The sequence below is a fragment of the Silurus aristotelis genome (genome assembly GCF_946808225.1).
Source record: "Silurus aristotelis genome assembly, chromosome: 19".
Classification (NCBI taxonomy): Eukaryota; Metazoa; Chordata; class Actinopteri; order Siluriformes; family Siluridae; genus Silurus; species Silurus aristotelis.
The window spans coordinates 20,601,983-20,628,511 of record NC_139592.1 but is presented as its reverse complement, the minus strand read 5'-3'; the positions used below and the strand labels follow the sequence as shown (position 1 = coordinate 20,628,511).

Below are 26,529 nucleotides of genomic sequence, written 5' to 3'. Positions count from 1 at the left end.
TTAGTAGGAAAACTCTGGTCATGAACATGGCAAGCAGAGAGATGCTGCACATCATGCTCAATGGCATCTAAAATAGAATTAAGGGTAAATGGTAAAACCTTTGGTAGGCCTGTTGTTATAACTTACTATTCAGTTATCCTTAATACATATTACATAACATGATATATAAAAATCAATTATAAATAAAAAGATGTGTGGACGAATACATTGAAAAATAAAAGTTCTGGCATTTGACTATTAAGAAATTTGATCTCCAATCTACAATTCTGGATCACATTTCACTAGATTATCCTTAATCAAAACATCACTTTATATAGAGAGAATGTAAATGATATTGCTCTCAAGCCAATCATAGAACATGTCTAAGTTAAACAAGAACAAATATTACGTTTTGATTAAAAAGCCTTTAAATCAAGCCTTGGAGTATTCATATGTCTTTATGGTTCCATAAAAATCTATGTCACTGAAACTCTTTCACAATAAAAACTGTTCAGAAACCAGGCAAAACTAGTTTTGCATGAAAACTTAAAATGACTACTTGTGAAACTTATTAAACTAATCAAAGAAGTATTGTGTGGTAAAGAACCGTAAGTCATAATCTAAAATGCATTAAGACCTGTCTTTTTTTTTTTTCTTCCATAACAATCTGTTTATCTGACTCGAATTCACAGGCAGTGACAGGCTAACCACAGTGATGTTGGCATCAGAAAGTAGTCAACAGGAAATGTTTGACGTAGCCACACTTCATGGGGAGTTCACCACTTTCTAAACTCTACTTTTGGGTAAGGTGCTTTTTCAACATTTCGTTCTGACGCGATGTGTACGAACAAGAAATCTTCACACGATTAATCTTGCGAATTACAAATCAGCAAACTCTTACTGTTTGGTTGTAAAATGAAGCCTCTAATAACTTAAACTTCGTATCTAATTCCTTAATCTTATTGTATATGTTGTATTTAATGCTTAATGTGTATGAGCAAGTGTCTACATCGGTGTGTGTGAGCGAGTGTCAGTAGCAGCCAAGTAGTAGAAAGGTCAGAGGTTAGCAGTGTTTGTGTTTCGGAGTCAGCGGAGTGTGCTGGAGGCTGAGATTTATGATCCATGTGTCGGGGAGACTGCCGAGTGCAGGATAATGAAGACAGATCAGACTACTATCTCCAAACCACCCCCTCCATTCTCTTTCTCCCTCTGTCTCTACCTCCACTTCTATGTAATATAGCATGCTTCAGTGTGCTTCCTGCCCAATTGTTAACGCTCTCTGTGTTACTGTTCTTATCCCGTTCTTCTTAATCACCTCCATGTTCCTGTCATCTTCCTGTCAGGCAATCCATCGCTTTCTGTTCTTTCTAATTGCCTCTGACCCTGTAGACTGACATTTTTTTTTAAATTATGTTATTAAGTGCAAACTACTTTGCTAGGGCTATAATTTGTATTCCCTTGTGTAGACTTTACAATTTGACTAAGCCTTAAAGTGTAAAATATGGTTTCACACATGGGGTCATTATAAAACATATAGCTACCTTTGTGGTAGACCAGAGCTTCTTGTGTGCTCTCTCCTTTTTGTCTTCCTGTCTCACCCTCTCCTACTAATGACTTCTTCATTACATTGGGGGCAGGTCCCACTCTTGTGAATTGACATCAACCCATGGCGATGCCCTCTAACACCGTTCATTTCGCGGCTGCATTCATATCGCCTTATTCACACTTTTACCCCCCTTTGGATAATTAGCATGAGTGCATGTCCTTGGAGAAAGAAAACTGTCCCTATGAAGACAGATGAGTATCTATTTGAAGCTAAGACAACAACAGCCTATGAATGCAAAAAGGAAAAAAAGCCAAAGAACAGGCTGCGGATGAGAACAGGATGGAGACTGTGACAAATTTCTAATCAGGAACACTGTGCCTGTAATGAGCTCACTGTTTTCTCGCGTTCTGATTGATTTCATGTGAAGTCCATGCCACACCAAAACGCGCAGAGGACACAAAGCAGGCGCGCATGGCCAATCTCAACATACACATAAGCAAGAAAAAAAAAAACACATACAAATAAATTAAACCCACCCATATACTCACTTCATCTCTCTCACACACACACAGATTCAAAGTTAGACATTCATTCCGAGAAGTCAAGGGGCTCATTCATACCGTCCTGGCAAAATGTACACTTTCGGAATCCAACTGTCATGAAGTGAAAACATACACACCAGAAACAGAGGAGGCATTTGAAAATGGAAAAATAGACATGGAAAGTGGGGGCTATTTATACCCCCTACCATACACAGGTTAATGTCAAAACTAATTCCACAAAAATCACCTCATTTTGCATAGGTGCCAAAACCGTATGGTCTTTCTATACACACTCCCATATGATGAGTGTGTATTTAGACTGAAAAGAAATGGTTGGAGGAACTGAAGTGGGTAACTAAAGAAAAGTGAATGGCCCTCCTGTCTTTATATACAGCCATGATGTCACAATGAACCTTTTTTGAACTGTTAAAAATATTTTTTTCATTCGCTTTTCTCCTTTTCCTCTCGGCCTCCAAGTTTTTTTCCACCTCTCCCTCTCGCCCTCATTAGGATACCTCACTCTTGCCTGAACTCTTTCTCCAAAAACCGCACTTCTCTCCCCCTGCTATTTTTCACTCTGAGTGAGCTTGGTGAGCATAACACACCCACTCTCGTGCGCATGGGCAGTCGCCATCTCCCTCTCTCTCTGCTCCTAATTGAATCACCGCACGTGAAGCTCGCTGCCAAAAGTACCAGGATGTTCCCATTAAACCTGGACTTTGTTGAAGCAGCAGCACGAAGGCAAAGTGAGGGCGGGTAAGGGGGGAGGTGGGGGGCATTTAAACGGCTAAGAAAGAGGGGGAGGGTTAAAAGAGAGAGAAAGAAGAAAGGAGTGTTTCAGAGAGAGAGAGAGAGAGAGAGAGAGAGAGAGAGAGAGAGCGCTATTTAGTTTGGGAGGGGGGGGATTGTTGAACATGTGGAAGTGATTCTGTAATTACGGCAAATCTGCGTGCGCCAGAGGAAAGGTCGTCTTTTCCATGCCTTCTCCACAAATAAAACTCCCCCTTGTGTAGCGAAAATGGCACGCTCTCAAGACACTTACTATTCAAAGCTGCAGATATATATATGTGCACAGCAGGCTGCCGTGAAATGACCTGGTATCAGAGCGACTAGCTGTTGGGGCCAATGATGATTTCAACCAGTAAGGCAATTCAACAAGAACGCACTGATTGTAGCTTTAAAAGGCCGTAAATCAAAAAGAATCCAAATCCTTTCCACTAATTAAAAACACTGCTTTTTTTTTCAGTTTCACAGCTTGCCATTACTCACTCATCCCACTCACTGAACGCATCCAAATCTCTGGACCAAAAACGTCAGTAAACCCTGGCATCTGTTTCATCTCAGGGCACGTTGTATAGATTTGAAAATATGAAAAAAATGTTGAGAAACAGATGGCAGACGTGATTGACACTGATGGGTGACTACCTAGCCGGAGGCCCAAGGTGATTTTAGTGTGTGTGTGTGTGTGTGCGTGTGTGTGTGTTGGCAGCATCTTCTATTCACTTCCCAAACACTCTATAATTACCGGCTCGTTCTGCCATAACATGCTCTCCTCGCTGCATATGTATTTCGCCCACAGTAATCCAGGCTCCTAACTGCTGACTGTAGCACAATTTTTTTTCATCACGCCCAATTAATCCTGCCAACGCTCCAAACACTACATAAACAGACTTTAAAGTCATCTGTGTGCAACTTCACTCATCATGTCTTCATAAACTACTAAGGTTAATCATATTTGCAATGACGAAAGATTTCACATGTAAAACATCCGCCTCAAAGTGCCAAGACATTGCATGTATACTTAAAATGGTTGGCACTAAACATTCATCACGCTTTCTCTCTGTGATGTAAAGAAAGTATGGCGGACTGGATCGCCTGATTATCTCCATGGTGAATCACTTGCTTGTAAAGTTTCTTATAATACTATCCTCCCCAACCCTAACCCCAAGGAAGATTAACGACTTCATCTTAGTTGTAGAGAAATCAATTCCCTGCATTATAGGGACACCTAGCGGCAGATGCTTGAATTGTGACAAATGATACCTGACCTATAATGGATGGATGGACGGATGGATGGATGGATATGCAGTTTAGCATCTGCCAGAACAAAATAATTGCATTGTGCAAACTGATATATATATATATATATATATATATATATATATATATATATATATATATATATATATATATATATATATATATATGGGAGGTTTTGCCCCCAAATGGTGAATATTTATAATATAAATATTTATTTGTTTGTTTTTATTTCTACATTTCTTACATTTTAAACGCTGACAAGAACCTTCGAGTACCTAGAAATTAAGGTACCATTCGATAGACTACTTTACTAGATCTATGTAACGTTAACCTGTGAACTCCATTTGGTGTATCTTTAATGTACTGCAAATTAAATATAAAATCCATTTTATCCAAAACAAAAATCAAAGGAAAGTTGTAAAAAATGCTGCATGATAGTGAAAAGCAAAGTAGATATTTCTTTGAATTGCAGTGTTTACTACAGTTGGGTGCCTTTATTTCTGATTTGTATAAATCTATAGTGTTTAGATTTTTATTCTCAATCACACACAAAAAAAAGCCAACGAAATGCACATCGTGCGTTGTGATTTACAGCCACTAGATGGCGAAGTTACTCTTTAGTTTTTTTCCCCCTTTGTCTCTAGCCCATTTCTTTTTTTTTTGTTTTTTTTTTGTTTGTTTAAATGGAGTCTTGACCAGAAATGCCGGTGAATCTACAGTCTAAATTATAAATAAATTGTCTTCGTTGCCAATATAGATGCATGTTTTCAAAATTACCTATATTTCCATACCAAAGATGATGATACATTCGTCTAGGATTAGGATGCAGCCGTGCCACGTGACCCAGGCAATGGACATCTCCAAGGATTCCCAGCGGTTGTGGATTTTAATAGTCGATGCAGCCTTCAAGTCGTGGCGTGACACTCCACGGGGCGTGTTCTGACAAGCAGCGGAATGCCTTTTGAAAGCATCGCGGCGGTCACGGTGAGCTCCGCCTACGTTCCACGTGCTCGCCTTCGCCTCTCCCTGGTCTCCGAGCCGCGCGCTCGAACATTTTTGCATAAAATGTGTGTCAGTAGGGCAGCGATCTCTCCGGCACATGCAGAGCGCACATGCACTCGGCGGCTGTTTATTGCGCACGAATAAGCGCATCTAATACCCCATTCTCAGATGAAAGTGCGCGGTGTTTCACTAAACCGGAGTCAGAGGGGCCACGCGAGACCAAAAGAATCCCACGCCTTCTCACTAGAGTCCCTCAGTGGCACTACCCGAATCACCTGAGCGGGACGGATGTGGGTGTGAGAGGTGTGTGCTGTGTTATCGGTAGGGTGGGGTGCTCAAGTTCTGACAGTCCGTCCCTGTACACACTAGTGGCAAGCTTTACTCTTCACTGTGGGCTCCAACACAGCGCGCGTGCCAGACCGAAGACGTTATTACACCGGGAAAGATCTAGATAGATAGTAGGAACTGCAGAAAGATCTGCGCACCTGCCAGAGCACGGGCTTTAATTCTACACTCATCTCCTCTTTTTTATGCATTACTCGTTTTTTTTCCCTGTGCATTGGTATTTATGACTTTCTCACCGGTTTCCACTCATCTTTCACCTGATTCTACATTTTGCACTTATTGAGAATCTGAGCGGAAATTAAAGACTGTGATCCACAAAAAAGATTGAAGACATATCAAGGATGGACAGCAACCCTGGTGAGTAACAATAATAACAATAACAGCAATAATAATGATCATAATAATAGCAATACTAATACTACTACTCATAATAAGAACAATAATTGTTTTATTATTATTGCCATATAATTACCATTTACACACACAAGGAATTTTATGCAAGTTTTTTTTTTCCACAAAAAAACCACTGCTACTCATAATTACTATAAAGCGTTTTTTGCATTTTATTGGTATTTTTTTTACTTGTCAAGTTTGCTTTGGTGTTTATTATAAAGTTCTTGGTGTCTTCGTTTCCCTTACTCTACAATATTATACATTAATGTGAGTTCTGATGCCAAATTGTGTGCATTTATATGTATAGGAAGTAAAACTGCGTTGTGCAATGCTGCATTTTTACCTAGAAGGGCGCGACGACGCATTATTACCTTTGAATTTGCATACACACACATTGCCAACGTTCAGCAGGTCTGGCACGAACAGCAGCCTGGAACACTGTAAGAGCTATGAGTGGTGCGCGCAAGCCCAGCGCGCGTGCGCACTTGCAACTTCCTGTTCTGGAGCATGAAAACAAACTCACGTGGCGCAGTCCACGCGCCTCCGCTCCAGAAGCCCAAGTGTTTTCGTTCAGCTTGGCGAGACGCCTACAATGAGATTCTGTAGCCATGCAACTATAACTAGGGTTGATGTACACAAAAAAAGTTGTTGCAGCCATATCTATCCTAGCAGCTGAATGGGATACAGTGTTGTTACACACATTCATGTTGTTTGTGTGTGTGTTTTAGGTTATGGTTAGATTTGGGTCTTGACAGAATTCATTTCTATTTGATAGTCAATAAATGGTCCTTACAATGATAGTAAAGCAAATATTTGTGTGTGTGTGTGTGTGTGTGTGTGTGTGTGTGTGTGTGTGTGTTTGCAACACCTTCCACTGATTTCCACAATTTTCAGAAATGCATCTGATTTCAAAATTGATTCTTTAGCTTTTCTGCAGTTTTCCCCCTACATGAAACTTGTTTATCTTATTACTTAAACCATGCACCATAGGATCTTGGCTATAGCTAAGCTTATTTGCACAGGGCTTTCCTCCGAAAGGTTATCCAGGGGCCACCAAGCCCTGCTGGATCTGCTTACCTAGTGCACAGGTCTATATACTAATGGATATTTTTATTGGTTCAAAGGTTACAGTCATTTTCTTGGACCCGTGATAGAAACATGACACGTCCTTTTTAACCCTTTTAGATTGGAGGACATCCAGGCTTGGCCACGTGCAACAAATATTTGATGTGAAAATATGCCACACCTTGCTTTATGGCCAGCAAAACATAATTAGCGATAGAGTACCCAGAAAGGAAACATTGCCTACATCGTGGCACGTGCATTTTGAATTGGATCGCTGTTGAGTAAATGTACTGAAACAGATTGACAAATATTGACACAAGCCACTTGCAAGTGATCTGCTGATCCACCACACAGCTTGGCAGAGGAGTAATATGAAACACTGCCAGGAATATGGTTATATCGGCTAGATGATATTTGATTTCATTTGAAGTGTGGGTGAAGTTTTTGTACACACACCTCTAACTGCTCTAAATGACTAAAATAAATGAAGATATATACTTGATGGTACCAAACTGGAATTTTTAGTGGAACTGGGATGGGATAACCAAAGGTAACCTTTTACCTGGAAATGTCAAATAATTCCAAAACAATTTTTTTAGTGCAAAATTGGACTTTTAAGGCATATTGTAAATAATGACACCACATTTATTATGCCAGGTGCCCAATGTAATTATACTGAAGGTACAAAAAAAGTGTGTTTTATGGTACCACTTTAGTGAAATACAATATAGTGTGAAGTGTGCTTTGTATCTCTGTATGCTGAAGGAATCCTATACCTAGGGTAGTATGAGACCCTTTTCGGATGAGGTTGCACTATTGTAGGCTTCATTGGAAGTTAAGGGTTTCCTCGAAGGGATGACCACAAAACCCTTAAAGGGGTCTAGATTTATACTATCTAGCTCTGTTGGTCTCATTTTTACTTCCAGGTCTCTTTCCATTCCTGTAGAGAGAACTACAGTTATATGCAATGTTGCTCTACAAACTACAAACCGCATCCCAAAATGTCAGCTATGGTCAGAAACCAGATATGCTGTAAGCAAACCGAAATAAAGGTCACATAAGTCAATGTATAGATCAGGGTGTTGAATTTCGCTTATGCAGAATCATAAGACAACACTCCCATCTCTCTTTCCCTCTCTCTACCTCATCCCACCATCGCTATCTCAGTCTAATTTCACGTTATTTTTTTTTTTAAATAACAAAACAGACAAAACTCCGCCCACGTGCGTGCGCGATATCCTCTCCCCGTCCCCTCGCGCGCCTCCGTTCGCCTTCACGTGGATGCGCTCGCTCGGCCGCGTGCGGCGCGTGATTCCCAGCAACCCCCCTTTCCATAACAGCCTCCCACCCTCACCCTCACCCTCCTTCTCTTCTTTCGACTCGGTTGTATATTTCGGTGCCCGTTTGCAGAGAGACGAAAACAGGGAGGTTGGTCAGTGGGTCAGAGATTTCACCGAGGAAATCACGCAGCGCGTCGTCACGTTTTCCGCCTCATGCAGTTCCCTGTTCCCCCACCACTTAAAGGGGCTGTGTATAATTCCCAGGCCCTAAGAATATAAACCACGTGAACCATGTCCTGATGTGATTCCTGTTAGAGCAAGAACATCTTGATAAGGATCTGTTCAAATCATACCATGTAGCTTTTATTGCTTTTCTGATCCTGTTTACATGAAAGCAGCTATAAACTGTTAGACCTTCCTCCCCTAAACCAAATCTCACAGAACATGTTACAAAAAAACTTTGTTTTATTGTATTGTCGATCCCTCCTGCCAAAGAGGTGTTATAAAAATGATAATGTATCAGTAGAGATTTAATATAAACTTGTGAAAACCGGTGATTACAATTTAAGATTACAGATAAGGATCTGTGAAAATAATAAAATGTTGCTTTTTATTGCTTCTTTGATTACATTAATGCAGCTATAACCAGTTGGTCCCTCCTCACCAGCCTGACTAAGAAAAAATCTGACAAAACATCACTAACTTATGTTAAAAGGAAAAGCACAAAAGTCCTGTAGACTTTCCCCATGTCAGAATTGTCTTTTACAAACCACTGTTACTGGAGACTCCTTGCATACATCTACAACAAACATCTGTGTTCACAAAATGTAATAAAAAAAAATATATTTCATTGTAAATCCTCCTGCTAAGGAGTTTTTGCTATAAAAACGATATAGTATAAGGAGTTAATATAAGCCGACGAAACCTGTGATTGCATCCTTTTAAAGCTGCTGTTATTAAAAATAACCTTTTCGAACAACTGAACAATCAGATTTGCGCATTTAACTGCTGTGAAAGTTTTTTTTAGATGCATCCCTTATAAAGAACTGGATTTAAACAGTCCACTGTGACTTTGACCTACTTTGAGAAGTGATCTCTTTTATGAACAAATGCTGAATGTTGATGGAGCTGCATGTGGTGTACCTCTAGTCTAAATCTTGAGCGTTTTTATATTCCACCCAGGCTCCAGGTTTAATTCTCTATAAAACGCTACAATAGAGTGACAGTATGATCCAAATTCTCGTACACTTTCAGACACGGACACATGAGGATTAGATTGAGATCATGCTTGATCTGTGCAAGCAGAGGGATTTTGCAGGGATGGTAAAGGGGGAGAAAGAGAGATCACATAGTGAGCTCACGTTCCTGTGTCTGACTTTACTCACAGGCAGATTTAAGTTAGCATCAGTAGTCTAAGCTCATGATGAGTGTTAGGGTCCTGCTGATTCTGTAATTACCATGAGTATTTCCACTTACCCTAATTTAGCATCCTCTTCCTTTTATCCAGCAGAGAAGACACCTAAGATCTGTCTTTGACACTCATTAATGCAGGACAGATGTACCTAATAAAATGATGATGCAATACCCTCTTTATATATATTTTTTATATATAGACATATTTTCAAAGAAGTGTAGAAGTGAATTTACCAGAAGCTTGCTCTTTATCTATAACTATATTTCCATGAAATACTCCGTGTTCACATGTTGCCTAGGTGGCGCTACTGAGCTAAACTGAGGTAAAGTCTTGAGTCACAAACACATGGAAGGTCAGGCATGGCAGTGTGTCAAATCTTAATCCCACACACACATGCTCACTACAGGATTATGAAAAAACCCTGTGTTAGGTAGTAGCAGTGCTGAAGTTGGGCTGGGTTGGGCTGGGGGAAGCAGCTGTTTACATTTTCCTCACTCAAAGAGCAGAGGTTATTTGCAATTTGCAGCTCGTAGCATCACTTTTCCTGTTGTTTACTTGGGAGGCAGCAACGACCAGAGTTCAAGGAACGGGCTACTGTAAAATGTTTGTTAAGGCTGTGGGGTTGAATAGAGATCATAACAGGCCAACAGTTTTTTTTTCTTTTGAAGGATATGTGCACTTATAGTATTGCAGGTCCATGAGCATCCTCATAAAGAAGCTTGTAAATAATAAAAATAGGCCTGCAGATATGCATTTTATTTTTTTCTTTTAGAAAATGTGATCCTGCAAATTCAAAGTTAACTATAAGTATATAAAAAAAAACATCATATAAAGCAGGATATAAATAAGAAGATATTATGTGGTATTTTTGCATTATAGGGTTATAAAACTAAATACTAGATAACAATTCATAATTCTACAATTCAAAAAATTGTTGAGATGTTCAAAACTTTATGGTTTCTAGAACATTTGTCTTTAAAAATGGACAGAAAGACTAAGTTAAAAAAAAACGTATATCATTTTCTTTCACGGCACATTTGGTGTCATGTTTCATGTTTATTATTATACTGCAGTATTATGAATATTCAAACCATTTATGACTGGTATTTACACTGCACACAATATATTTCAAGATAAGTGGTAGCTCACCTTAACTTGTCCACTACAATGGTTCAGTCACTACAGTCTAAACTAAAGAAGCACACTTTGGACACATGCACGAACATGTATTCTGATAATATCTGGCAAAAGGTGGAAATCAGGCAGCAGTGTGTTGCAGCACCTCGGCTTTACATCTCCATGGATCCTAGTCGATCCCGAGCTCAGGGTTTCCTCCATGTTCCTCCATGACCTCTCTATTAGCTACCCCTGATCTGAATCAGTGTGTGTGTGTGTGTGTGTGTGTGTGTGTGTGTGTGTGTGTGTGTGTGTGTGTGTGTGTGTGTGTGTGGGTGTATTTTCTCATGTATGATGCACTGTCATTTATTGCCTCCTCATTTAGGAGGACCCACCATGACCATGAGTGGTTCCTGTAGAAGAATGTGAATGAATTTTGATAAAGAGAATAGAAATATATAAATTACAACCTAAGGTTATAGCAGCATCCATGGTTTATAGATGCGGTGTACAGACACAAGCAGTTTGTTTTCCCCACAGTAACACACCGAATTAGCTCATTGGCGTTTGACAAGAGGAATTGATAAAAATCTGCTCTGAGCAGCTCTGAGACTGTTGTAATGTGAACACAAGCTTTGGGAAAATAAAAGCTACATGTCACTTATCTGATTTGGGTCACATTAAAGGACTAACAGTCATAGCTTATGATAAGCTTAAGATTCAGACTCAGCTGTGGGAAAACGCGGTGGATCAGAGGTCCAGCGAAAGCCGCAGAGCACATTCTCACCAAACGTGACACACGACCCCCCCACCCACCGCGATCCACCGCGCGCAGCGTTGAGACGTCCTTGAGCGAGCGCGCGCACACGCGGAACCGCCGCCGAAATCACGGAACCTATTAGTGACGTCGCGCACGAGACCGCGGATTTCGCAGCTCCATGTGAGGAGCCGGTCAGGTGCGGCCTTGGCTGCTGGCTCCGTGCCACAAAAGCGAGAGAAGCCGCTATTGGCGTGAAGGCAAAGAGGCGTAAGAGCGCGCGGCCACGTGACACCAACACGAAGCCAGATCATCCGCGTCGCATGACCGGAGATGCGAAGGATGAAGTGCAGGAGAGCACCAGGGAAAGAAAAAAAGACAGAAAGAAAGAAACGGATGCATCACAGAAGCTAATGACGTGTCAAAAAAAAAAATGAAACAAATTAAGGACACTAGATCCGCAAGTGAACGAGAAAAAAAAAGTCTGCAAAGAAACTGAAAATATACTATTATCATAAAAAAGAGCCATTGCATTCTTTAGTGAGCGTTTGGATAAATTCATATGCATAAAAATTGTAAAGATGTTTCCTAGTATGTCAATTGAAAAACCCTAAATCTAGTTGATGATGATGATGATGATGATGATGATGATTTCCTTCAAAGATATGAATAAATTGCTGAGTAATTGAAACTCTTAAAAAAAAAAAATAACTATACTTCCAATACTTAACTATGTATTATAAAACAACTTTATGAAACATTTTGAAATAATGTGTTTGTCCATTCATCCACCCCAAAACTTTCAGAAAATCGCTTTTTATTTTTCTCGTTATTATTACTGAAGATATGCGCCATTTTCCAGCTTTACAGCATATTTTGCAGTGAAATAATTTGCTATGGATATTTATTTTATGAACATAATCCAACTCCTGATAATATTAGGTACTTAACCATGCACGTTTTTCAGTTTATCAAGTTGACTGTAACAAGTAGACATCATTTCTAGGCCTTTATGTTGTACTCAAGTTATTGTTTGGACTAAACCCAAACTTTAGTGATTGGTAATTTAAACCACTTACTGTAAGAGCTCAATTCTAAATATAATATCCAAAATGGTGGGTGGTGTAACAAAATTAAAACAGATTGTAGGCCCCATGTCTACGCTACAAATATCCCACTACGGCTCTACAGGACATCTCATAATATATTGTCACGATTTAAATTTAATATGGTCTTAACATGGAAATATGGCTATGTAAAGCTACATACTTAAAAAATTATATCCAATAAAGTTCCCCAAAATATAAAACCACAATCTCTACTGCAATCACATGGTTGGTGAATGTATGTTGTATGTATGTTTTAGCACTTTTTTATTTATCCTGTCTGAGGCTGTTGTTATTAGGAATGCACAATATATTGCTTATTAATCATTAATGCGATACCGGCCCTTGCAGTACTTATATTGTAGGAATGCAATACAGAGCTCTAACCGAGATTCAAAACTTTTATTGTGTGCTCTGGGCATCCAGACCAACCTCAGGCTTCACAGATAAGTGTTTTTACAACGTATTCAACATATCACACCATGTGACACCAAGAACTCAGCATTAATAATTATAATATGTGGCACACTTTAACACCATTATGCCTGTATTCTACAATATATCTGGAACATGGTGTACTTCATATAGCTTGCAATATAATTTACTTCATATTATCCAGCCACTCCAGTGAAGAGATTACTGCATCATTTTATGATTTAATATTATGTTATTATTACAGAATATTGCATCACTTTACTCTGAATTTGATGACAGATAAAGTGTGCAACAAAATCTTCTCTAACTTGCTGGGTTAGTTGGTTTCTTTGTGTAGCTCATACTGTGTACCAGCTGAAAGTAAATGACGTGAATTTCATTAATGCGCTTATTCTACACTTTGTAAATGTATGGCAGATACACAACTATCAAAAATATAGATGAAAATGTACATTTTTATGATATCATGAGATTTCTTGGGGAGATGATTATTTGATATTTACGTAGCAAAATCAGCGCTTTGTAATTTTCTGTAGGTTTTCCACCAAAGGAAAGTCTTTAGGGTTGAGAAATTAGCGATTTTTGGATTAACATGGCAAGAGATCATAGTAAGTGACTGGCTAATTAGAGATGTTATTACCTAATTGCTGACACGAACTTGTCCCAACGGTGGTTGACAATATTTAATGTCATTATATAAAGATACTATAAATGTCGTCAACTTTGTGGAGGAAACATCATGCCATTTTTTGCTCAGTAAAAACATGCCCTATCAGGTTATCTACTGTACATAATAATATACATAAAGCCACATCCTGTTTCTGACATTTTTATTTTCGTTTTTTGTTGTTGTTAATGTTTACATTCCGCAATATTTTCTCGCATTAGCTAACAAATATTCGTTTGAAAGTAAACGAATTGGGCTCATAAATATGTCGCAACCAGTCATTGCAGTACTTTTTTGCGTTGTGTAGGTGAGCTTGTCTTTTGCGTAATATGAGTCCCTAGTGTATCACATTCCTAAATCGCACCTTATCAGCATATTCAATGTCCCAGTTTTAAACACAACTGGGTGGGTGAGATGTATTATACATTACACAAAAGGTTATGAGTTATATTATAAAGTACATTTATAAAAGTTTGTGGTAAATTGCTACAAATCAACAAAATACATCTTATTGGGCTTTTTTTCTGTTTTACCAGGAGGTGTTATATTATATGCTGGCTCCAGTGGCAGTGCTAGCCCAAGCCCAAGCCCAGGAAGCCCATCCAGTGGCTACCAGACCCAGTCACCCTCCACACATTCACAACCTTCATCCCCAGAGGAGGTCACCTTTACTGAGATTGGTGCTCTGAAACAACATGGCAGCAGTGGGACTCCATCGTCTCCCAAACTGGTCTTTCAGTTCCCAGAGATCTACAGCAGCTCAACAGCATCCTCCAACCAAAATACTTACTCTCACCCTATCGCAGGAAAAAGGCCATGTGGCTTTACCGGCACCTTTACCAGTAAGCACTGGATTTCATTGTCCTTAAAGATAAGATGCATAGTCATAACACTGATAAATCAATTCTTGTTTTTTTCCCCTCCTAATCTATTGCCTTCTGTCCTGTTCTATCAGAAGCAGGAGGTATGGTCCTACTTTGTAAAGTCTGCGGTGACATCGCATCAGGCTTCCATTATGGAGTTCATGCCTGTGAGGGCTGCAAGGTAAAACCCAGACCGAAGTTTTTGATATACAGGGTAATGAAGTCCCTCCCGATGGAGCCCAGAACCTGATTTTGTGTCTCCTGATTTTTACTCCTGCCAGGGTTTCTTTCGACGCAGCATTCAGCAGAACATTAACTACAAGATGTGCATGAAGAACGAGAATTGCCTGATCATGCGCATGAACCGAAACCGTTGCCAGCACTGCCGCTTCAAGAAGTGTCTGGCCGTGGGCATGTCCCGTGATGGTGAGTGTCATCACTGCCTGTGTGTGTGTTGCCACCACGGCGTTGCAAACACAGGTCCACAACAGGTTCCCAAAAGCAGGGAAAAATTAAGGCTTCACATTTCTCAACCTACATTCTCCATTTAGCTTTTGCACAGTTAGGAAGTTTTTAGGAGAGCACATCTTTTTTGGCTAAAGTGCAGCCTTGCTTTGGTCTTTCTACACTTTGCAGTATGCTATGCATCTCTCTCTTTATCTCTCTCTCTCTTTCTCTCTCTCTCTCTCTCTCTCTCTCTCTCTCTCTCTCTCTTTTTCTCTGAGCCATTTTAGGCCTTCTTCTGCACACTCCCTAAGCTCTCCTTCCTGCACCCATTCCACAGACAATGATTTATGAGGGCTGGAGTCATGCAGTCCCTGAAGCTATCCGTCATCTGGAAAACTGCAGCAAGCACAAGAATTATTTTGGGAAACTGGAACACAGGCAACTAGATTACCCCACATGTGCCCTTATGATAGCTCCTGCAATGAATAGCCTGCCGCTGCAACAATTAAAGCAAGAGTTGCAAAAAAAAACAAAAAAACAACCAAACAACCAAACAAAAAACAAACGAGGTGGTTGTGTTGACCTCCTGGTCAAACAACGAACCATTCACTTCATGTTTCTGTAGTTTTCTCATTAGAAAAACACATTATAAAGAAAAATCAACACATAATAAAATGACTAAGTAGGAAATATTTGCCTGGCTTAGAAAACAAAAGAAGACAGTCACACACATTGTGACCTAGTTAGTGGGTTTGGTTTTGGCTTTGCATCTTCTCGTCAGTGTCGGCGCTACCAGCCGTGGGACAATATCAGATCTATGTAAACATGTGGGATGAATGCACAAGTAGGTTATATGGTTGATGGTATGATGACGCACTGGTGGAGGGGGGTATTTGGGTAGATACTCAGTAGAGTAGGCAAGCATTCCTGTTGACCCTTAGGAGGGTGTCAAAAACCACAACCTAAAAACCCCTTTTCATTTGTTGCACCTATTGCACAAACAGGAAAACCTCATATAACTGCCTCTTCGCCACATTAAAGTGGCCGCCCTGATTTCGGCTCAGGCCGTTGTGTGATTTTAGCTTTATGATAGAAGCAGATGTTAAGTTTGACACGATGGCACAGTTTCACTTCCGCTGTTATCTTACATTTCAAAAACCAAACCTCGATATAAAGCTTGTTTGAAATAAATCCGTTACATTGTTTTGTCTCAGTTGAACATAAATAACAGTGGCTCTTACACTTTTTTAACGTCTCCATTTCAACATCTGTGTAGCAATCCATAATGCAAAGATGGTCATTATGTAAGAGGAGCTTGATATGGTTGGAGGGTTCTTTATGCTTTTCAAATTCTTGACTTCCTAAACCAGGATTTGAGATTAGTACAGCATTACTTAGGCCAGTTTTGCACAGTGCAATTTCTGTATGTGATTATTACTTGTCACACAATAATCATAGTGGAATTCTGCATATCACTTTATATGATGACTCTTGGAGAAAATTGCATTCTTAAATGAAACAATGGGATCCAGCTTGCATAAACAGAAACATTTGTCTAAATGAGCTTGAAGTATTCAGGGTTTTTTTTGCTGTCATCCCATGCCATTTTCTTGTTGGTTGCTGCGACCACTACGATTAAAAACATGTCATTTTTGGCTGTTTTTTTTTTTTTATACTTAACTCGGAATAAAGATGGGAGGTAAAATTTCCCATGTCATCCATTTCAATTTGTTGGCAAGAGCAACATCATGCCAAAAAATTGTCCAATGTAATGTAATGTGCAATGTAATTTATTGTTTCATCTATTATCCCAGACACCCTCTAAAAGCCTGATCTGGTGCTGAGCTTTCCTTTCTTCAACTCACTCCACTTGTGCATTATTCTCTTTTACTTTTTTCTCTGCAGAATTTTCTTTTCTTCACTCATGTTGCTTACCTACTGTATATCCTAGGCTTTCACTCTGCCACTATGTATTCTCTCTTTTATCCTTTTCTCTACTATTTTTTACTCACAGTTTTATTCCTCTATTCCATTCTTTACACTATCTGTTACATTATTTCTCTTTCCTCTCTTTATTCTTTACTTCTTTTCTCTCTTTCTGCTCTCACTCTTATCCAGCCCAATGAAACCTGCCTCTAATAGGCATCAGTCTTTTTTACCCATTCACTATGGCATTAACATCATGTTCTGCCTGCCCCACTGCCCTATTTACTGGTCGAATGAGAGGGGAAGACAGATGACGAGAGTAAAGGAAAAGAGGAGGGACACGGAGAAGGAGAATGAGTTGGGGCAGTATATGGTGACATGGGTCCTATTTTTAGATTAACTGGCTGATGGATATTTTAAGAGTTGAAGAAAGGTCCAAATAAGAGGTGATTTTTTAGATGAGGATCTGCTCTGTTTTTTTGTTGGGTTGTTGTTGTTGTTTTGTTTTTTTATGAGATTGAAACATCTTAATGGGACCAGTCTGTGTTAAAAAAAAAAAAAAAGATCACAATCTGACATGGATTGCACTTTTCCTACTTCTCCTAATTTTTATTATAATTTTTTCTCCTTTTTTATATTATTCTCAAAAATCCCATTTACAAACGACCACTTCATGTTATGTAGTAGTTTGGCAGTTTTATGCAACTATTAAACATAAAATAAATCGTTTGTTTTGTTGTTTCTTTGTACCTTTCTTAGCTGTACGCTTTGGCCGCATCCCTAAACGTGAAAAACAGAGGCTTCTGGATGAAATGCAGAGCTACATGAACAGCCTGAATGAATCAGCCAGCTTAAACATGACCTCCTCCTCTCCTTGTGAACCCCCAGCCAGCCCTATGGAGATCCAGCCTAAAGAAACGATTGGCTCAATGGCAAAAGCCTATCAGGACATCTTCCCAAGTGCTCCCGAATGCCTTACCAAGAGGGCAGCTGGAATCAGCAGCGGCAGCAGTGTGCCAACTCCCTTTCAGAGCATCACCCCTCAGGAAAACAGCTTTTCCCATCTCAGTACTTCTGCAACATATCACTCTGGAGTAACAGTGGGTTACACAGTAGCTGGTCCCTGCCCTGGACAACAAATGCCCAGTGACAACAAATGCCCAATATCCTCAGTGGATAACGGTCACTATCAAAACCATGCTCCGTCTAATCAAATCTCATGCCAATCACCAGTTAACCCATCTCCACAGGCCAATTATGCCAGTAGTTATGCAGCTGGGGAGATGCAGGCTCAGACCTCATGCCCATGGAAGATGGTCACAGGCTCCAAAGTACTGGTGAGTAGTGCCTTTTTTTGTAGTAATGTGATAAACTTTAGGGAAAAATAACAATGTTTAGCATATCATAATGAAGAACATGGAATGGTTGTTAAGGCCACCTCTCTCCTGTATGTCTCATTGTCATAATGCATATACACCATTTTTCCACTTGTTAATTTTCTGTCATTCTTTTTTTCAAGGGTTTATTCCGCTGACATAGAATTCTTGGCAGCCAGCCTTATTCAGTTCATTTAGTAGCTTTTAAAATTGATTATTTACTCAATAATGAATTATTTGAAACCAAACCTTTTACCTTGTAAGTATGGGAAGAATTTAAAATTTCACTTTCTACCCAAATTTGTCTCTCTAGGCCTGCCCTCTGAATGCATGCCCAGTTTCAGCGCCAGGCATCTCAAGCCAGCAGGTGTGGGAGTCTTTCTCTCAGTGTTTTACCCCTGCAGTGCGGGAGGTGGTGGAGTTTGCCAAGGGCATCCCAGGGTTTCAGGACCTCTGCCAGCATGACCAGATCATGTTGCTCAAAGCGGGCACTTTTCAGGTACAGATGACTAATTCTGCTGGCCTTGTCTCATTAATTCCAATCTCTAGCCATATTTATTCCTGATGTCTGTGTCTGACATCTATTTACATATTAATAATTAGTCTATGTCTACTTAGCATGGCCACATTATCATATTTCTCAGTTTTTTTTATTTGTTTTTTTTTAATCAAAGGTGCTGATGGTGAGGTTCTGCTCACTGTTTAATCCAAAGGACAGAACAGTGACATTTTTAAATGGGCATGCCTACCCTCTGCCCACTCTGAGGACGCTAGGTATGGGCTCGCTGCTGGATGCCATGTTTGACTTCTCTGAGAAACTGGCCTCCCTCAGTCTGGAATCTGATGAGATGGCACTTTTTATGGCAGTAGTCCTAGTCTCTGCAGGTAATCTACAGACAAACACAGATTTTGTGTGTGTGTGTGTGTGTGTGTGTGTGTGTGTGTGTGTGTGTGTGTGTGTGTGTGTGTGTGTGTAGAAAACTAATATAGACTATTTCCCCTTTAAAGATTCAGTCTGTTTTAATAGAGACTTTGTTAAGTCAATAGTAAAACAATGATATAGAAACAATGGCATAAGATTCTCATGGTTAAATATTAAATACAACCCAAAGTGATGTAACGTTGCTGTTTTAAATGTCGCACTAACAAGTATGCAACATCCCTCTATTACCCAATATCTTTTTACATTTATTATTATTAAAAATATCAAATGGATTTATGTAAAATGGACACGACTGCAAATAAGAGATGCATTGATTAATGATGATCTTATTTACTATAAAACAAAACTTTAAATTAGAGAAACTGAGCAACACACATAAAGACCAAATTTATTCACATATTTTGATCAAAGTGACCAAAATATGCTGAAGGTTAAGAATTTTGATCTGAAGATTCTATGCTGGTCTTTCCCTAGACCGAACAGGTGTTTCAGACATGGCAGCTGTGGAGCAGTTACAGGAGAGTCTGATTCGGGCACTGCGAGCTTTGGTTTACCGTCGCCATCCTGAAGACAGTGCACTTTTCCCTAAGCTGTTGCTACGCCTGCCGGACCTGCGAACCCTCAACACCCTGCATTCTGACAAGCTGCTGAATTTCCACATTGACCCATGAGCGACTAGCAAACCATCAGCTGCCTGGTGCATGACTGGGCATTAAGAGAATGAATTCCCAAGTAGCAGAGGAAAACAAATGTGGATTCATGCAAGGAACATTTCACTATTTTTGTTATCAACTCACTCAAACAGTAAGAACAATTGGGCGAACATGGATTTGGAATAATAGTCTTGATCAGAGACAAGATTTACTCTTCTTTCTATTTATTCACACAATACCCAAGACTCTCAGCATACCCGAAAGCACCTCGGAAACATTTCCAACTAACATGACTTTTAAAAAGAGGCAGTTTCCTATTCATATCATGACTATCAGCTATTGTATTGAACATGGAACCTAAATAATGTTGGTGTCCTCTTTGGAAAATGTATCATGTTTTTTTTTTTCTAGTGCAACCTGCAACCAAGACCACAAATAAGAATAAGGAATAAAGCAGTATAGGGACTATTTAAACATGTACATCAACATGTGAATGAATTGCCATGTACAGAACATAAATAATACAATAATCAATTCACATCATATAGGTTTTTCCAGTTGTTCAACATGTATGTACGTTCAGTGTTAATGTAATATTAAATAGCAAGATGAATTTCAATTGTATCAATAAGCACAAGAACTCTGGTTAGTTATATCAAATTTTGAAAGAAAAATTATAATATTATTCTTTCATCCAGGCAAATTGTAACCAAGTTGATCATTTCTGTTCTTAGTCCATTGTCTTGCACTCTACTCCACTGTTTCATCTCAAGAGACACAACCAGCAGCCACAGTAACCCAAGCATGTGTTGTAGTTGCTTGTTTTTTTTTTCTGTTTCATTGCTGTAAATATTGTATGGCTGCAGGTATGCGTGACCGAGACAAAATAATATACATCAAAGGAATATATATATATATGAGAGAATAAGATGTTGAAAGAGACGTTGGGTGCCTTTTGAAGAAACGTTGTGGCTAACGTGTGGTTGTAGAAAAGAACCCTCACCAGGTGTGCCGAGGATGTAATGAGCGATCAGATTACACCAGCAGAGTTCTCCAATAGCCCTTTAATGAGAGTTAGAGGTCTTATCACGACAAGTTAACTGGAGCGCACAAGATGCTTGAAAATAACATGTGATGTAATCATGCTAATGTATATTTTGTAAATGATATCCTTCCATACAGATCAAGATAAATATGAAATTATGTACAGTATATGGTGGTGTGGTGTTTTTTTTTTTCTATTGTATGATATTCTCCTCACTTCAGATGCCTTATTAATGTTGGTGTTTTTGCAGGGCTGCAATGTGAAAGAGAATACCTTCTTTTCCATCTCATGAGGGATAACAAGTATCTCTGGGAATAAGGACTCAGTGATGTATAGAAAAGATTTTCATTTCAAATGTATATATCAGGAATAGAAGCTCAGAGAGGGAAGATTGTAATCTCAGAAGGGACTTCACTTTCCTTCTTGAGTTGTTACTTGACCCCCAAAATATATTATAGCATAAAAAAGAAAGGGCCTGAAAAGGAACTTAAAAAAAAGTTATAAATGAGGTGAGGTAAAAGGTAGAGTCCAGACCCAGATAACATAAAACTTTTTTTTTTACACATTTACTGACTGTATCTATCAAATACAGATTAAGTAATTAAGTTAACTTTCAAGACAAAAGTGACCAGCATCTGGGGAAATATGATTTTAATGACTATGATGTGTTTGTGCCAGATGAGCAGAATTTCTTATTTTAGAAACGTTTTTATCTCCTAGGCTAATTGCATAGAACAATGTCAAAAATATCTAACAATAAATAAATACATCCAGTGATCTGATAAAACAGATATAGAAAAAATTGTCAGGTCAAAAACAGATAGCAATTGTTCTCTAAGAGTCCAAGCTCAGCATTCTTTTGTGTTTTCATTGCAACACATAAATGTACCCAATTTTAATATCTGCAATATAACTTTGCTACAGTCCAAATATTATAATACACTTGTTCAATGTTTATGAGAAACAATACAAACCTTTACACCGGTTATCTTCCTACTTTATACCAATTTAATTTATCTCTAAATCAAATAAACTTAGTTTGTTTTAAAGTCAAGACACATTTATAGCCTGCTTAATACATGTTTTGCATGTTTCATTGAGCCTCTATAAGCATTTCTGGCAACGTCTGTTTTCATGTGCTACTGGCCTAAAAACAATGATATGAAAGCAGATTAGTAGGCTAGTTCATATGTAACTGAACATAAAAGCTTGGTATTCACTGTGGGCTATGATAGCAATCTGCAAACCGCTTCAACCTTTTTTGATCAGACAGTTTCATTTGCATTGTGTTATGGTGACATTATGATGCATCCTAGACTTCACACTTTAGTGAGCTCTCTACTCTAACATGTCTGATGCATCGCATTAGCTAATTATTATCCCCTAAAATATGAACAACACAGAAAATACACAAAGGCAGGGTTACTTGGATTGGAAAATACACAAAAAAAACAACAAAACACACACACACACACACACACACACACACACACACACACACACACACACACACACACACACACACACACACACACAAAACAACAACATTGAAACAGCAACTGGCTATAGCTAATTAACATGCATGGTGAAACTCAGATGTCTGGCCATCTGCGACTGCCGCTTTAAGTCTACACTGTGTAAGAGTTAGAATAGCACCCCTATTAGCAATAAGCTGAAAATAACACTCTCCACTGAACTGTCTCCCACCCTGTGTGCTTGGACCAGTTGTATCTTCTGAGTTTCACAGAAAACGAGGATGCTCTCCAAGGCATTAATATACTCTGGCCTAAATGTAGGAGCAAATTTATGCCAGACAGATTAGGGTCACTTGGTTATTGAATCAGAAGATAAAAAATAAGAGTGCAGATAAATGGTAACTACCATTTACTGCTGGGCATCAAAGTATTATTTAATGCACTGCAGGTATTAGAACACACAAACACATTCTAGTTTTTAATTTTGCAGTAATAAAGCAATTTATGACCACCACATTCTTGTCCCTAACATATGGACATTTGGCCTCTAGATTAATTTGGACATTTTGTACAGGACCACAACAGTAATCTGTACTTTCTCGTTTGTGCTCACTAGGTTACACCTGAATATATGTGGTAAGTATGCATAAAGGCAAGGACAAGTAAAATGAGAAATTCATGCAAGAAGACTGTGTAAACTGTGTTATACTGCCACCATGTGACCGTGTGTTGTGTTGTGTCTAATTATACAGCTAAAATAAAACCAGTCTCTCTGGTCTACTGTTTTGTAGGCCTTATTTTAATCCCTTAAAACACAGATTCCCAGGCCTGGAGTATTTCTTGTACTACATGTTTTAGTGATATCCCTGTCTCTAATAGAAATTATTAAATTAATTAGCTGATTTTAAGCCCTTTGGTGAGTGGATTCATAAATCGCCTATTCATAACACGTCTACGTCGCCTAGTGACGTCACAACCCGGAACTAGGAAGCATTCCCGGAAACGGCTGTGAAAACGAATGGTGATTGCAAGACTCACAAATAAGCCTGTAATATGAGAGCCTGGAAGAAGTTTTTATAGATGAAGGAGCATGTCAAGGCTGGTCAGGTATTGCAAAAACTTTTCTTTTAATTTTATTCCACCATATAGCCACAATTACATCAATCCAAAGGCGTGAAGCTAACTTGCAACGGTGCTAAACTAGTTCATTAACTTCACATGGTGATTTAACTGATGAACCAACATCAGGCTAAATATTAGACATGTTTTTTTTGGTGCACTTATATAGAAGTAGAGTTATATTAATCTAGTGCTTGTTATTGTATTTCGAATTGGGTTTGAATGTACTAGAGGAAGTTTTCAGTTCTGTTAAGGTATTGATCATGTTCCTACAGATGCCCACTTTGGGTCCATGTATCAGTATTAACTTACTGATGTCATATTTCACTGTTTTCACTGTTTCATTGCAATCCATTTATATCCTGTTGCAACCTACTTTTTATAGCCTCTTCAAAAACATAAAAATGAAGTGAAATTGTGAAGAAGAAAAAGAAGAAGAACTGTGAATCCAGAGCTCTGCAGACCTGCTACGTGAAAGCTGATTTGATCTGCCATGTTTGTGACTGCATATCTAGCGTTTGTGGCCCTGGTGGTCCTGTGCGTGTGTCTGGAACTCGCAGCCCGGCGCATTGCTTCTCCGCAGTCCATTCAAGCAGCTGTTGCCAACCCGGCTTTCCTCTCCTTCCAGAAGATCTTCTTAAAAACATACCTTCTAGCTCTGTGGGCAGACTGGCTGCAGGGGCCATACCTTTACAAACTCTACCAACATTACAGCTTCCTGGAGTCCCAAATCGCCATCTTATATGTCTGTGGTCTGGCCTCGTGTGTGCTGTTTGCCCCTGTGGCCGGCTGGCTTACGCAGATCCTGGGTCGAAGGCAGACGTGCCTCCTTTTCTGCGTGTCATACTCTGTGTGCTGCCTCACCAAACTGTCTCAGGATTACTTTGTGCTCATCATGGGTCGTGTGTTGGGTGGACTCTCCACTTCCCTGCTCACTACATCCTTTGAGGCCTGGTATGTGCACTGCCATGTCGATGTGCATGATTTCCCCAAAGAATGGATCCCTGTGACATTCAGCAAAGCTGCAGACTGGAATCATGGGCTTGCTGTTGCCGCTGGACTTGTGGCAAACCTTCTTGCAGAATGGTTGGAGCTGGGACCTGTAGCTCCTTTCCTGCTTGCTATTCCAAGCCTGGCTGCATGCGCTTGGATGGTACTTTCAGGCTGGGAAAAGGAGGAAAAGCTGGAAAGAGAAGGCCAAAAGGACAGAAGCAGTGTTCATCTCGGACCTCAAAGTGCCCCTCAGACTCGATTCCGGCGAGCCTGTCTCGAAGGCATACGATTTTTGTTCTCAGAACGTCGTGTAGTGCTTCTGGGTAGTGTGCAAGCGCTTTTTGAGAGCGTTCTCTATGTCTTCATATTTCTGTGGACACCTGTGCTGGAGCCACAGGGCCCACCCCTTGGCATTGTCTTCTCCTGCCTAATGGCGGCCAGCATGGCAGGATCGTCACTCTTTCGATTGGCTACATCAGCCCGTTACCGGCTTCAACCGGCCCACCTGCTGGGCCTGGCCACACTGCTCGCCTTCTTCTCCTTCTTTATGCTGACGTTTTCAACGGCACCAGGCCAGCCAAAGCCCAGGGAATCGTTCCTGGCCTTCCTGCTGCTGGAGTTGGCCTGCGGTTTCTACTTTCCCGCCGTGAGCTTCCTTCAGGGCCGTGTGATCCCAGTGGAGCGCAGGGCTGCAGTTTTGGCCTGCTTCCGTCTGCCGCTCAACTTGCTGGCATGCTTGGGCTTGCTGGCGCTACATGGTGAGGTGTCAGGTGCTGGTGCAGGAGAGGCCGGAAGTGGCACCAGGCACATGTTCGCTGGCTGTGCTGGAATGATGCTAGCCGCCCTTTTGGCTGCTGTGAGCTTCTTCACACTGGGGAGGAATGATGCAGACTTGCGGCTTGACGGGACCAAAGGAGAGGGTGAGATGAATCAGGATTTCCAGTAGGTTTATAGAGGATGGGAACTACTTTTTCAAGACAACCAGACATACAGCTGTCTGGAACAATTCTTACAATAAAAACTATAAGTACTTTAAGTACTTTTGTGACATGAGTACATGAATGACAAAGTGGTCAATGATGTTGAACACCAAAGATGTTACTTTTTCATGGTTGCTCCTTTCAGTGTTGTTATATATATATATAATCATGTATAGCTAAATTACAATTTTTAAGTGAATAAATCATATTGGTGAGAATTTATTGTTTACTTTGTGGTATATTATGACTCAGAGGGTAGTGGTTAATTCTTAGTAGTAATTCTTCTACAATGGGTAAGTGGTTAAAACATTAAGTACCTGTGTTAAACATTTCAAAGATCCAGACTAGCTCGTCTCAGCATGTTAGTTGGTATTATATGAAATTAACATTCACTTGCAAAATATTAAGCCAACCCAGAATTATTTTTATTTTATGGCCCAGTTGTCCGCTGCTTTTATTTTTTATTATTATTATTATTATATATATATATATATATATATATATATATATATATATATATATATATATATATATATATATATATATATATATATATAATACACATTTGCCTACTGCACATATAGCAGATACTCCAAGCTTTCCAAAGTTGGGGTTGGGGTGGGAGGTTGCAGGAAAAGAAATAAAGCATTCTGTTAAGCATTTTCATTTATTGTAATCCATGGCAATTAAACAAATTATGGCTTATGAACAAACATCGTAAAAAGCACCATAAATGCATATCTTATCAGTATTTAAATAAATAAAGAAATAATTACATAAATAAAGAAAATAAAAACATTGTGAAATGTAATGGCCACAGTAAAAACACGATTTATTTTTACAGATTCTGTTTGAGGGAGGTATTGTTTTATTTGGACTTAATTTTTTCTTTCTTAGTGAACAGTGGCAGAAAATTATTTCAATTTATCTCTCATTTTCCTCAGTGTGGTTATGTGTGCTTAAGCAATTATTATTATTATTTTTTTTTTTTATTACTTGTAAGCCAGTGTATATCGTTACAC

At 39.4% G+C, this 26,529-nt stretch overlaps 2 protein-coding genes across 5 annotated transcripts; both read left to right on the top strand.

Moving 5' to 3' along the window:
- Positions 1–717: 717 nt before the first annotated feature.
- Positions 718–21,107, top strand: nr1d4a (nuclear receptor subfamily 1, group D, member 4a). 2 transcript variants are annotated; one of them, XM_083569615.1, is made up of 9 exons: positions 718–782; positions 4,924–5,811; positions 14,224–14,529; positions 14,643–14,731; positions 14,832–14,976; positions 17,683–18,260; positions 18,613–18,798; positions 18,974–19,184; positions 19,717–21,107. In XM_083569615.1, exons 2-9 carry the CDS (start codon positions 5,796–5,798, stop codon positions 19,911–19,913), a joined length of 1,728 nt encoding a protein of 575 aa, XP_083425741.1. In that variant the 5' UTR covers positions 718–782; positions 4,924–5,795; the 3' UTR covers positions 19,914–21,107. The 2 variants fall into 2 exon arrangements, with proteins under 2 accessions (XP_083425741.1, XP_083425740.1); XM_083569614.1 differs by lacking the exon at positions 718–782 and having other exon boundaries at positions 4,781–5,811.
- A 2,252-nt stretch (positions 21,108–23,359) lies between these two features.
- mfsd5 (major facilitator superfamily domain containing 5) lies at positions 23,360–25,726 on the top strand. Of its 3 annotated transcripts, none has more exons than XM_083570315.1 (2): positions 23,360–23,436; positions 23,920–25,726. In XM_083570315.1, exon 2 carries the CDS (start codon positions 24,028–24,030, stop codon positions 25,471–25,473), a length of 1,446 nt encoding a protein of 481 aa, XP_083426441.1. In that variant the 5' UTR covers positions 23,360–23,436; positions 23,920–24,027; the 3' UTR covers positions 25,474–25,726. The 3 variants fall into 3 exon arrangements, with proteins under 3 accessions (XP_083426441.1, XP_083426440.1, XP_083426442.1); XM_083570314.1 differs by having other exon boundaries at positions 23,370–23,522; XM_083570316.1 differs by lacking the exon at positions 23,360–23,436 and adding an exon at positions 23,572–23,782.
- Positions 25,727–26,529: the final 803 nt, after the last annotated feature.

Coding starts and splice junctions, on each gene's coding strand:
- nr1d4a (XM_083569615.1), top strand. Junction 14,977..17,682: donor CGTGGGCATGTCCCGTGATG/GTGAGTGTCATC, acceptor TACCTTTCTTAG/CTGTACGCTTTGGCCGCATC. Junction 19,185..19,716: donor AGTAGTCCTAGTCTCTGCAG/GTAATCTACAGA, acceptor GTCTTTCCCTAG/ACCGAACAGGTGTTTCAGAC.
- mfsd5 (XM_083570315.1), top strand. CDS start 24,028: ATGTTTGTGACTGCATATCTAGCGTTTGTGGCCCTGGTGGTCCTGTGC.